The sequence below is a fragment of the Rhipicephalus microplus genome, chromosome 1, assembly GCF_043290135.1.
Source record: "Rhipicephalus microplus isolate Deutch F79 chromosome 1, USDA_Rmic, whole genome shotgun sequence".
Lineage (NCBI taxonomy): Eukaryota > Metazoa > Arthropoda > Arachnida > Ixodida > Ixodidae > Rhipicephalus > Rhipicephalus microplus.
In genome coordinates, this window is record NC_134700.1 from 215,319,249 (window position 1) to 215,332,669 (window position 13,421).

Consider the following 13,421-nt stretch of genomic DNA (forward strand, 5'->3'; position numbering starts at 1 on the left):
ACGAAAAGAATCTTAAGAAATGAAACACCTTTCTTATTAAGCATTCAATTGCTCCCTTGAAAAGGAAATTTTGTACTTGTCGGACTCAATGGCACTCTCTTGATACAAGGTGCACGTTACGATTATAATGCAGTTACCTATTGTGTTCCTAATGTGTACAGAGTAGGCGGCATCGCATTGTTCTTGACTTTTTGCATATTTATGTTCCTTTTGCAATAAACTTGCACTCCATTGTTTACGTGTGTTCTTCTGTCCTATGTCCACGCAGTTTCCATCAAGGCAACATGTACCAGTGCCCCTTCAAGAGGCCTTTTTGCAATGCAATCTGTCTCCATACTTACTTGTACACTCTATATGTACTTACTCAGAAATATAGGATGATACAGGAGCCAAGCTAAACAGCCTGCGTCATCAAAACACATGCTCGGGAACAATGAAGGATAAGTCTTTTATTCTCAAGGTAAAAGAGAAAAGTGGTGAATGTGATCTTTTTCTGAATATAAATAAAACTGCAGTAACAGGAAGCGAAGAATTGCAGATACAGATTTACCAGCGACATAATGAATTCTAAAGTACACCATGTTCTTGCATTATAGGTAATAGAGATAGCTCTAACAGAGAAAGCAAAATAGTGGTACTACCGCAAAAGAGAGATAAGTAAGCTTTTTAAGATAAAAAAATGCAAAAATACTGGCCTAGAGACCACAAAACAGCTGCATAATGCTGCAGTTTCATAATGAAACACTCAATTGGCTATGGTAGACAAGGCTGTGAACTGGACTTTGGAAGCAAATTGGAGGCCTTGACCAGGCCCGGTCAGCCAGTGAGGTTCTAAATGAGGGGCTTCACTCGCAGAACCAGCAACAAGAGAGCCTCACTTGTAGCTGTTTCACTTTCCATCTCTTTCTTGTGCCAATGTAGTATGGGTGCCAGTCCTCGACTCAGTCAAAATACGGAACTTCATTCTTAATACGGAGCAAAAATATGAAACTAAAAACATCTTTTTGTGCAGGTCAAGACAGCTGCCAAAATTGAATGTAATGTGTGTTACATCTTGCTAAATTTAGGGTGAAAATTAAGTTCGCACTTGTACACAAGATGGTTAAAACAGTGTTTTTTAGGAGGCCGCAGAGGGTTTAAGCTGATCTCATTGGCAGATATATAGTCATGGTGTCAACAGGGTCCACTAAGACAACTGATAATTTTGTGTGTGCTAATTGGTGAGAGCTCAAGTCCTGCTGGTGCTTGCTTGCTGATTCTCCATCTCTATGCAATCAATCTGCAGTGGAACAGACAGTTCATCGTGAATGCTTACCAAATAGCCCTACAGGAGTCAATAACAAATCCACGGTTTATAATGTAACGCAATAGCAATTGTGCATTACGGGAAAGTATGAGAATTCAACTAGTAAAAGGAAACATTCAAAAGGTACAACCTACCACAGAAAATATGCCCTTAAATTTACACTTCTTTCCTTCTTTGAAAAGGTAAGTAACTCTTACATCAATCGATCTGTAAAGTGGTTGTTTATTTGTACAACTAACAGTCTCAACTTGTGGAAGCACAGGTCGTATGCACGGGGTAGTAAGTGCACTCAAGGGCCCACTCTTCTTCTTTACCTCCGGATGCCTGTGCACGGTCCTTTTTCGATGCCTGTATACAAGTCTGAACCAAGAGCTTAGTGGGCTGGGCCAACTGGTAAACTGTTCCAGCAGCTTCCAATCGACCAGCACTCGTGGTAGATGTGGCAGGGTGTTGAAATTTTGGCTCTGCCTTGGCTGCAGTTTTGCGAGCCGGTGCTGCGTTCTCCGAGGCACATTTCGTCGAGGCTCTTCTCTTGACGTAAGTGGCTTTGTTCTGCAAAACCCTACGTAGATGCCTGCAGAAGTCACTCAGTCTACTGGTGGCAGGGGTAAGTAGGTCACATTTGGCGCTGTGAATCCTCTCCTTGTGAACTTTGCACTCGTCCGCCCTCAAAAAGGGGAACTCTTCGGCCAACGCTGCACCCTGACAGAAAGCGAGGGCATCCAATTTGGCCAAAAATTCTTGAACACCCTCAGCGTCGGTCACCCTGGTCGTCTTGACGTCTACGCCATCGATGGTGGCTCGACAGGTAATGCTGCCGTCGCCGTGCTCCTCGCAAGACACAAACTTCGTGATTGTCGGCTTACAGCCGAACATCGTGCAGAAGCTAAAAGCCACGTGCCTGCTCGAATGCTGCACATGATGAACCGACCAGAACCGATTAGGCAGCGAGGATTTCTCGAACTTTGCCAGGAATGCCGGCGCTTCGACACCGGGTACTGGCGGGCTGCACAGCGGACTCTTTACGATTGCTGTGACACCCTTCGAAACAGCTGTTTCGGCCGTGGATGTAGCAGTCGTAGCCGACACTGCGCAGGAAAGCACAGGCGTCACTGGTACTGCAGCCGCAGAACTCGGTACGCGACCAACACTTCCAGAAGGCGAAGGGGACGCTTTTCGCGCGGTTACTATATGAGGTACCACAGTTCGCCTTACCGTTGGGGTCGGCGTGGACAGTGGAGAAGGAAGCGCGATCACCTGCTCAACGCAGTCCAAATCGTCACAGGCATCCGAAGACATGCCGTATTCAATATCGGCGGGCTCGCAAGCCAACGCGCCTTCCTCCTGGTCCTCAACAGACAACTCGAGTGACTCGAGTGGGGCTGACGGTGAATCTTTCGCCACCGGTGCTGGAGCTTCTTCAGTAGATTCGTTCGTTTCCTCGACGCTGGTTTTTCTCTTCCTTGGCCGCCCCCTAGAGCGTTTTTGTGCTGTAGATAGGCGGCGGGCTCGCAGTGGGCGCGTCAAGAATCGAGTGGGAACAGCATCCGGTCTCAGCAGCGGCCTGTTGCGCGGTATCTCTACGAGTAGGCCGTTAATTGTGTGCTTGTACGTTTTGCAGACATACTGGCTCTCGAAATGCCTCTCGCAGACGACGCACTTCTTCTCGAGGATTTTTCCGTAACCAGAAAGAGCCTTCTTCCAAGCCTGAAACCGTGCTTCATCGGAAGGAACAGCGAACAGCGACAACTTTCGCTGGCTGTCACTCTTGCATCCTGGTACGAAGCAGTGCCTGTGACGATTAAAGGGTGGCTTCGACATGGCTTACGCTGAAACAAACACAAATCGCGTTACCGCAAACATAGTGAAACACTAACGGAACGCCGCCAACAGGCAACTGCTCCACGAATAGTAGGCCGCCATTATCATGGAGGAATGGCCATAATCACAACGCCGGTAACGCCACCTCAAAAAGACGTTAATGCAGTTAATGCATTGCTTAATACGGGCTAACGTTACGGTGTAGCGCTGCATACGCACCTTCATCAAGAAAATTCATTGCTCCATTGTTTTAGCTTTTCGACCTTTTTCTGTTTTTTTTTTGTTTCTATGGTTTCTCTGCACGCTGATGCTGCATACTCTTCTTCTCGCTGTTTCTCTAGATAAACGAGTTCCTGCGTGAATTCATTCGAGGCGTCCCATGGAGTTTCATAAAATACCTGGACAGCCTGAGTGTTGCAAAATGCGGCAGCATTGACACTGTCAAATTAGTTAGCTGCAAACTTTTAGGTACAAAAGCTGCTTGAATAAAGCTCCGTCCAAGTGGTCAACGTCTCTGTCGGCATCTCAACCCACTGGTAAAGCCCAGCTTGCTTTTTTGGTCTTTGTTACGACAAGGTTACTACATCGGCCCTCGCGAGTTGATCGTCTCCGTCTAGCGTTGCAACGCTTGAGATGTTGTGCGTTGCTAGCGATGCCTGCGCTTGCCAACATTATTCAATGAAAACTGCCGGATGCAATCGCATCGGTTTGTTTTTATCGCCGTGGCGTCATCGCGGTGACCATGTAAACACGTAACGCGATTTCGGTAAGCTAGGCGTTGTCGTAAATTGGGTCAAAATTAAGTTTCACGCGTTTATAACCGCGTAGCGTTCTGAAAAGGTGGTTGGTTTATTTATAGGTCTGAGTGCTTGTATGTTTACCGGACCCCGTGTTCTCATGTAGGGTTATTTTTTCTGTACAGAGACCATGCCAAAACGCAAGAAAACCGAAGATGATCGAGCTGACGACAAGAAACGTAGCAAAATTCTTGACCTGGTAAGTCATCTAGTCGGATGAGCTATTACGCTGCAGCAGCTGGCGCCGTAAGTTGTTTCATGCTAATGTTTCAAGCTTTGTGTGGCCAGCTTCGACTTAATTGTGAACGGGCTAAGTGATGCGTGCGTTGCTTAAGAAAAGCGTCATCTGGTTCATTGTTTTCTGCAGTGACAGTGTGTCTATAGTGCCAGTGTGTCTTGTGATCTTGCTCCGCAACAAACTTTCCGAATCCTCTTAAGCTTTCCCGCATGCCAGGTAATTGCAAAAGCAGATTCTGTGATTTTTGTTTGCCCTTTATTGAAGTGTTTCTGCTGTGACCTTTATTTTTTCTCGGAATCATTTGACTTAAAACAAAAAAACAAAAGCGCTACCAATATTGAGTTACAATTTTACGACAAATTTAGTGGTATGGGTCCACTGAGCAGTTAGTATCTTTTCTACTTAGACCAGTAAAATTAGTCTGCACAATTGAATTGCCTGCCAAATCCAGCAGCTGGCCCTCCCAGCGTCCGAGTTGATTACTGTAAAAATGAAAAAAAAGAGACACACTTCTAAAGAATGTGTGGCATTTGTCATTAGTTGTTCTGGTAATGTGTAACTGGTTGGGAAACCTTTCGTTTGGCACTTCCAAAATTATGAAAACAGAAATTATTTCTTTTGCAACCACCAGACCTTTATTGATGATGTTTCTTGTATCCAAAATGGTAAAGTAATCTTGGAAAGGCCATCTTATCTTTTTGATGCACAAACACCATAGGAATGGCTTGAGGCAGCCCCTTATATTGACATAATAAGGAGGGGGTTGCTGTGACTTAATGGGGGACACAGAGAGTCAATCCCATACACAGACATAACAGGGAGGAGTCCTGCAAAAAAACTGTTGCCCCCCCCCCCCCCCCATAGAGGTATCTTGCACATGCCAATGTTGAAAATCATATTCATGGGTCTGCGGCTGCAGACAAAGGCATTGCAGTGAGAAGTTTATTGTCTTTTTCAAACATCTGCAATGATATACAATGTCTCAAATCTGTTGACTTTTTCTCCTGAACATTTAGAGGGGACAGTATTGACGAATTATGCTAGAGTATGCTTCTAATTTGTGATCATGACTTGCACGACTTTTGTAAGCATTGTAAAATTTTGCTGAAGCTGTCAATTGTCAACAGCAGATACAGCTTGCAGGGCTGCAATATCTAGTTTTGAGCCAGAGTTAGAAATTCATAGAGAAACATCAATATTTAAAAATTGTTTTCGGATCTTAAATAAGTCTCCGAAGTACCTTTGAGACTGTGAATTCAAATTCTGCTTCTCTACAGCTGGGCAGAATTCAGCTTTCTGCCCTAAATGCAGTAAATTTTCTTCTGATGAGCTCAGCTACTGTTTAACAAATATACTTCTGTGCTTCACATGCATTTCAGTTCTGAAATAGAAGTTATCTCAGTCATAAGGATTCCTCTTAATTGTGTTTTTAGCATGAGCTGCCCTGTGGAAACGCGAATGGGGCATATGGCATCAGTGGGGGGGTGCCTCGAAGGTCTAAAAACTGGTGTCAAGTCACATTTCTTTTCAACATGTAGCAGCATATGGGGCCAAAGTTATGCTACAAGCATATCTTGTGCTCATAAATTATTGCTACATTGAAAAGCGCTTATTCATGTCAAACTACCACTCAGAAGTTTAAAGAGGCCAGTTAACAATCCTGAGGTCAAAAATTATAGGGAAGATAAATAGGTGCATTTTCGCTATGTGGACATGCTGCCACAAGAATTTTGCAAATACGTGCGAATAATAAGGAAGTTACAGGGCTTAGACCATTAGTTTCAGCTAGTTTAAAATTTTTCGCGGCCTCGCCACCCTTCTCTGCCATAGGGAGGGGAAGGTGTAGTTTGTGGGCGTGACACTGCCCACTTGGGCAACGTGACACGACGTCACTGATATGTCATCGGCACAGAGTCAACGACCAAGCAGGGCTTCGCCCTCATGAGCATGTGTCATTGCGGTGCGGGGTGTTAGTTTGGTGCAAGAAGCACCTCTCCCCTAGTGGTAAAGTTGTAAGACGCCTCTGTATCTCGAAGGTTTTCATTCTAGCAATGTCACTTCTCCCGGTAGTCTCTGGCTCTACAAAACCGCAGAGGGCAGCACAGGAAAATTAAAATGTGGACTGCGCAGTCAAAACCAACAGTTATAGATACTTTCTTGTACAATGTTTGCAGGTCTGTAAATGTTGGCCAAAACTGCATCACTTCAGGGCCAAGGCGTCGTTTTGTAGCGCAAAGAACCGATCGACAAATCGACAAACTCAGTGGTACGTCAAGTTGCCCATGATAAGTTGGCATCACTGCACGTACGAGGGGGAAAGGTCAGGTGACAAAAGAAACGCGGGAATCGTTGTTCGAAGGGTCTGCGCGTCGTCGTGCTTTTGGAAAACTTGATCACTACAATCTATGTATGAATTGGAGGGCTTGTTTGGGGGGTGTAAAAGAAAAGTTGGAGCCATTTCACTGCCATCTAAATTGATGAAACTGACTCGACACTTTTTCTTTTGCAGCCTGAAATGTTACAGTCACTCTATAGTGCCCTGCAAAACTGCAAGAGTGAAGATGGCCATCTTCTCTGTGAAAACTTTATTCGCACTCCAAAGAAAAGGTAATGCATCCTTATATTCATTTCTATGTTTTCGTAGTTTGATCTAAATGAGTAATTCTGGGAGCATATTGCTCATGTAGCGCTCTCTATAAGCTTATTTACTCTGAGAGAATTGCCCAGTTAAGCTAACCAGCTCTTTGGAGGAGAAGCTGATAAGTTGATGCTTTGCGGTAGCTTGACAGTATTAAAAGCTAAATGAAAAAGTGCTGAAGAACACGCCACAAGAGACTAGGTCACTCACAACACAAGCTCATGGTTGCTACCTCATGTGTTCCTCCATATCTTCTGTTGCCTGTCTTTAGTGCTACTTTATTTAGCAACGAATTGTCAATTCTCCCGGCAGTCTTTCCTCCTTAGCTGTATTTAGAGCAACGAATGTAGTGGGTTACACAGTCAGCACTTTTCTTAACGACCCACTGAAGATCAGTGAAAATTTGGTTTTTGCATCTGCAACTTTTGACAAAACCATGCACAGTTTAATAATGCCCTTTATCCTGCTTTATTTTTCTTTCTTCACTGCATTTTGTGCCAGAAGCCAGGCCGATTATTATGAATTGGTGACCAATCCAATGGACATGCTACGAATCAACCAAAAGATCAAGGCCGAAGAGTACACGGATCTGGAACAGATGACCAGTGACGTTGCTCTCCTGGTTTCTAATGCAAAAACATACTATAAGGTACATTTCTCACATATCACATGTTGTGGTATAGGGCTTGCGTTTATTGCAAATGCTGTGACCTTGCTGCAGCAGTGGCTGCTGGTCTTGTTCGTCCTGTGAAATGTAACAGAACTGACTTTCTGAGTTCACAACTGAGACATGAGAGAGCAACACTGGCATATAAAGCTGCTCCAGTTTCTTTGGAAGGAATGTGGAAGTGCTGGAGGTAGTTGATAGATCCATATCCCCCTTGTAGAACTGATTTTATTTTCTCTTAAACTGCTTGACCTTGTTATTTTATTCATGTTCGATAATTACAGCTTTCTGCATCACACTCAAATGCCGTTGATAGCCCTCTGTCAATGGTTTGAATTGCTGTTATTGAGACACTCTGCGCCGTGTGTTGTGAAGAACTATAGTTCTTTTTCTTTATGTTGTTTTTTTTTGCCATGAGACATATTTTGAGTGTTTTTTGAAGTTGCAGTAGATTTTGTGTCGTGGGGGTGTGTGGTGAATTAGCAGCACCAAGTCTAAGAATGCTGCTGTTTTTCAGCGAAAGCTGTCATAAGATCACAACAAGAGTCACATGCGCCGTAGTTATCCGCCGCATCCGGTTTTCGCAACCACTATCGCACGAAATAAGAAAACGTAAATAAAAAACACTAATAATAAGAAACATAAATAAAAAACACCAATGACACTATTGGTCGTTTTCTGTAATCACTAGTGCACGAAATAAGAAAAAAAAAACGTAAATAAAAAACACCAATGACACTATGAGATCCGAACCTTGGTCCACTGCGTGGCAGCCCAATATTCTACCACTGAGCCATGCCTGTGCTTGAAGCTGCATTGTAAACTGACCCTAGGTAGGCTTCTTGTTGAGGAATCTCATTAATATAAGTAATAAAGTGTTTTATAACAGCAAAAGAATAACGAGGCATCAAACAATGCAAGTTGTGTAACGAGTGAATCATGGAATTCTCCAACCCATTAGAAAATTCTGAGCCATAATTGTTCATTGTTGTCAGCCACAGCAGGAAAAAAATGCACAAAATTCATCGCATGTGTGTAGCTGCAACCGCACTTCTCCAAAGAATGACGAAGAATGGCATGGTGAATGCTTTCCTACTACACAAAAATTGTGTTTTATGGCGTACTGGGTGCCCTGCGAGTGTTCTTGTAGCAGTTACCCAAAGAACATTGAAGGGGGCAAACTAGTCTTAGACATTTTTTGTTTATTTCTTCAGTGTTCTTGATCGAACTGCACAAGATTATGCAGTTTTTTCTGCTGATTTTAAATATTTAACTATATTTACTGGAACTCATCCTGTTCTTGAGAACTTAAGTTTGCCCCCTATTGTTTAAGGCTGCCATAGAAAAAAGTGCTTAATTAAAAGTGATATTTAAGATACGCCAACATAGACTAATGAATATAGGTTGAAAGTGTGCAAGAGTTTTTTTTTTTGTTGTTTTTAGGCCCTTCTTGGTTATTTTACAGCAAAATAACTATCCATTTTTTAAAGCAGTTGGAATCGTGTTACAATTTTGATAATTAATTGAAAAGGCTTGTGCTCTAAATTCTCCTCCCATACTTGCATTCTACACACATACAGGTTTCTGTTGCAAAGAGAATTATTGTTGTACCTGTCCTAGCTGCAAAAATATGGAGGGCTCCAAATTGAACAGTTGTAAATTTACTTTTTTGAGAAAAATAGAAGAAACTGCAAACACATACAGCTTTTTCAAAAAGCAACAATCATGGTGTGGATGTTTTGCAATCCTCATAGAGGTGCTCATAAATTCGTAGCAGAGCTTCTAACTCAGGTGCCGGCAAATTATAAAGAAGCCTCAAAGTTAGTTCCCCATTTTTTGCAGGCTCTACATGTTAACAGCACTAAGAATCTGGACAGTTTGAATTACATTGCAAAAAATTACTTCTTCCTGGTGTGCGAAAATTTGCAGAGAGATAGAAAAATACTTGCAAAAACCAAATATGTCAATTTTAAACAATGAATTTTTTTGTCACTCTTTGGTCCCAAAGACCTTAAAGAAGGCTCTAGAAAGCTCATTTTTCCAGCTTTCGCTGTGACTGTGCTGGGTGTTCTGCGCAGGCCTGGTGGTCTTTTTGTTGGACTTTGAAAGCACTTACTGTGCAAACTGTGTGTGTTACTGTGCATCTGTTACTGTGCAAACTAGCCCAGAACAGCAGTCTGCTTTGCTTTCTGCTTCAAGCTTTCTCAGTTTACATTTCAGTGCCAGCTCGGATGAATGTATTTTAAAGAAACTGTAAGGAATGCAAGTGCGACTAGAAAACCAGGCAGGAAGCAAAAGTGATTTGCAAGATATGCGATGTTACATCTAGAAACTGCTTTGCCACAGGGCATGCCCAATGGTAATGCTTACAGTAAGACTCAGTTGGGGAAGTCCTGTTCAATGAAAAAATGAATTTCTCTCAGATTGTGCCTCTTAGATTGAAGTACATTTTTGTATATGTCATAATTTCTGTTGTTGTTTTTTTTCTTGTTAGATAGAAGCATGTCTTTACAAACTCAGTTCAATGTTGTCCTGCAATCTTGCATATGAATGAAGAAAAGAAGCATAAATTTAAGGGCTAATTTTCTTTGTTAGACACAATATTAATGACAACTAACAAAAAATGATGCCAAATAAGATACAGGGGATGTTATTGAAGTAATGGTAATGTATATATGAAGCAAAAAGACTGGACGAAAAGATAACTCGCCACTGGCTGGGTTTTAACCTGCGACCTTCAGATAACACACCCGATGCTCCATTACTGAACTACAGTGGTGTACATTCCTCCGTTCACGTTAGAGGGTATATATGTGTATTTAAAGGTGTGTGTGTGTGTGTGTGTGTGTGTGTGTGTTGTGTGTGTTGTGTGTGTGTGTGTGTGTGTGTGTGTGTGTGTGTGTGTGTGTGTGTGTGTGTGTGTGTGTGTGTGTGTGTGTGTGTGTGTGTGTGTGTGTGTGTGTGTGTGTGTGTGTGTGTGTGTGTGTGTGTGTGTGTGTGTGTGTGTGTGTGTGTGTGTGTGTGTGTGTGTGTGTGTGTGTGTGTGTGTGTGTGTGTGTGTATTTAGAGGGTATATATGTGTATATATGTGCTGTCAGCGTCACAGCTGCAAGTGTGGAACACTCTTTGTGGGCTGGCAAGTGAGCAATAATCTTTTGCACATTACCTGAAGGCATCAAGTGTGCCAGAACGAGACCCTTAGGCTACACTTATTATGCTCGGCATTGTTTCCATGTCTTCTTTGCAGGAAGGTACACAAGCATACCGGGATGCTTGCGAACTGTGGCAGGGGTTCGAGTCTGCGAGAGCTGCCCTGCTTGCTGCCAATGCCAGGGCTGAAGAGCAGGACGACGAAGACATGGATAAAGTGAGCATCAACTAATGGTGCTACAGTAGAATCTCCATGATACGAATTCATAGAAACACGCAGAATATTTGTATCATCTCGAAATCGTATGAACCAAAAATAAGTTTGAGCTGATAGTGAAAATGAACAAGAACTTTATTGGCAACTATATACTTTTGGCTGAAAAAGTTCATGATAGTCTTTTGAACCGTCCTGGCTTCACTCTTTCTCAACAAAGTGCCGCGATTTCGTCACTCATGCTGCTGGTGCGGCGCGATCTCACTTGACATCAAAGGGAGCGAAAGCGGCCTGACTCATTGAAAATTTTCTCGCTTTGCCGCTAAAGTGGCCGGAAAACCGCACCGCAAAGTCGACAGGAAAAAATCAGTCCTGGAAAATTCAAGCGGCTGGAGCGGCATGAAAACCACGTCCGTGCCCTTTGAAAGCGGCCACATTTGTTCTGCCCCTCGTACATGCCACCGCTGCCATCGCCACTTGAGAATTTATTCCATTTTGCCCGTTTTTTCAGCATTAAAGTTCGTACCGAGTTCTAGTTATGCATACGAAGCACTAAAAAGAAACAGTTTACACCTTTACAATCGTTGTTTCGGGAAATAGCCAGCAGAAACGACATCAGCGGATGCACTGGCAGTGGCGACTACAAATTCAGCCCACAGTGCAAAAGTGAGACACATTAGGACATGCCGACTCACTGCTGCTTCACCTTCTTTTACTTTCGGTGTTCATAGCGATGTAATCCGAACCAGGCTCTGGATGAACGCGTCTTTGTCAAGGCTGTGAGCTTTGACGTGCAGCATGGGTAGTTCGCAATAGCGCCGACACGTTCCACCGCCGATGCCTTTGCCGCCATGTTGAATTTGTGGCTGCTTGTTTACATCACGTGGTTTGAGCGCTAGAGCAGCCGGTGTTGCAAAAGCCATGAAGCAAAAAGGCGATCTGCCATCGCGTGGCGGGAAAATTGGTCTCAGACTGATTTTTTTCAAGTCAACCTCGCGACTTGTTTTGCCGGCCACTAAAAGAAGGAAAATTTCAGCGAATTCTGCCGCATTCACTCCCTTCGAGGCCAAGAGTGAACGGGCCTTCCTCCCACAGACAAGCCAAGTTGAGCTGCTTGCGTGCAGCGGTCAATTGCACATTCGTATCATCCACGGTGGCTGGTGAAACAGTTCATGTAACACCGAATCACGGCGTATTTTATATATTATAGTCCACCCAAAACAACCTTAAATTTCGTATCATCGCTAAACTCGCATCAACTGTAATCGTATCATCAAGATTCTACTGTATTGGGAACGTGCCCAAATGAGAGGGATTGAGTCCATCGACCGTTATGTTTCACGGTGCAGGGCCAGTAGTGCTTGTTCTTTATTCATTATTTTACTGAAGCAGCCACTGCAGGCGTTGATCATGGTGCAGTGTCAAGCTAAATTTCCCCTGTAGGGGCAACTATAATGAATTCTAAACTGTGTAGCGAGCCTAGGGCATGTCTAGAGCATCTTCACTAGACACACTGCTTGTCTAGAGAATAGTGGAGGTCTAGAGTAGCCTCCTTTCAAAAGCTTGCATTTGAAATATAAATGTACACAATGTGATGAGCTCTCAAATATAAAGGCTTTGGATGGGAACAGGAGCCATTACATATGGAAACCATGCAGAGCTTATCATGACCTTCTAAAATTAGTTGTGTCTGTCAAGCATTAAAAAGGATGAAAGGCTATGTTACTTAACGTGGTTGAGTGAGATTCATGTATAAATTTCAGCACTCTTGGTCTAACTGGTAAGAGTATCAATGAAGCATATTAGCACTGAAGTCATTCATGGAAAATGAATAAACTAAAATCTCCTTGCTAGCTTGTAAAATTAACAAGTAGCACAACCAGGGAGGCATGCACAGTGATCCATGTTGCTTTGGCTTTGGATTTTGTCAGTGCAAATCAGTTTTTCTTCATTATTGTCTCTTCAGTGCAACACTGATGCTTATCTAAAGTGCACATGGTTTCAGGAGCCGCAGACACCCACAGCAGGCCAGGCTGAGTCGTCGGAAGAAGACCACTATGAGGAGCTCTTTACTTCAGTGATGACAGCCACGGATGCCGAGGGTCGCTGCATCAGCTCCATGTTTCAGCTGCTGCCATCTAGATCGGTACAGTTCGACTTCGTGAGCATGGTGTAACAGCACATTATATCTCAGAAGGTTTTACACCTGTGCATTGCTTCCTATTGGAAGCTCCACAGTAATCTAGCATGTTGTTTTCACATGCATATTCTTAATGCAGGAAGCATTTAGAAGAACACTGCTCTCTGGTGCATCTGATAACATCACAGAGGCAGATTGACAGCGCCAGCTTGATTACAGTGTTAACCTTACTGTTCTGCTGTAATTTGCTTCCCCCCCCCCCCCTCCCCAAAAAAAGAATGACATTGAAAATTACGTATGCATGTTGCACTTGAGGGCCTGCTAGAATCGACTAAATATACAGTACAGTACCATCCACTCTCTCGTTACAATGGATTGCCATAATCCGGTAAAATGGGTCCGAAATATCCTAACTCCTTGCAGGGGGGGGGGGGGGGGGTCTCGCGTTGC

At 43.5% G+C, this 13,421-nt stretch overlaps 1 protein-coding gene across 12 annotated transcripts in view; it reads left to right on the forward strand.

Annotated features, from left to right (window-relative positions):
* Positions 1-3,523: 3,523 nt before the first annotated feature.
* polybromo (protein) overlaps positions 3,524-13,421 on the forward strand; it is an 86,640-nt gene continuing 76,742 nt past the window's right edge. For 8 of the 12 annotated variants that reach the window (XM_075891311.1, XM_075891320.1, XM_075891313.1 and 5 more), the window contains exons 1-6: positions 3,524-3,663; positions 4,050-4,123; positions 6,672-6,769; positions 7,302-7,449; positions 10,715-10,834; positions 12,837-12,992. In XM_075891311.1, coding sequence (XP_075747426.1) covers positions 4,055-4,123; positions 6,672-6,769; positions 7,302-7,449; positions 10,715-10,834; positions 12,837-12,992 — 591 coding nt within the window. In that variant the 5' untranslated portion in view covers positions 3,524-3,663; positions 4,050-4,054. The remainder of the gene's footprint in view (positions 3,664-4,049; positions 4,124-6,671; positions 6,770-7,301; positions 7,450-10,714; positions 10,835-12,836; positions 12,993-13,421) is intronic. The other 4 variants (XM_075891315.1, XM_075891323.1, XM_075891319.1 and 1 more) reach the window with 2 other exon arrangements.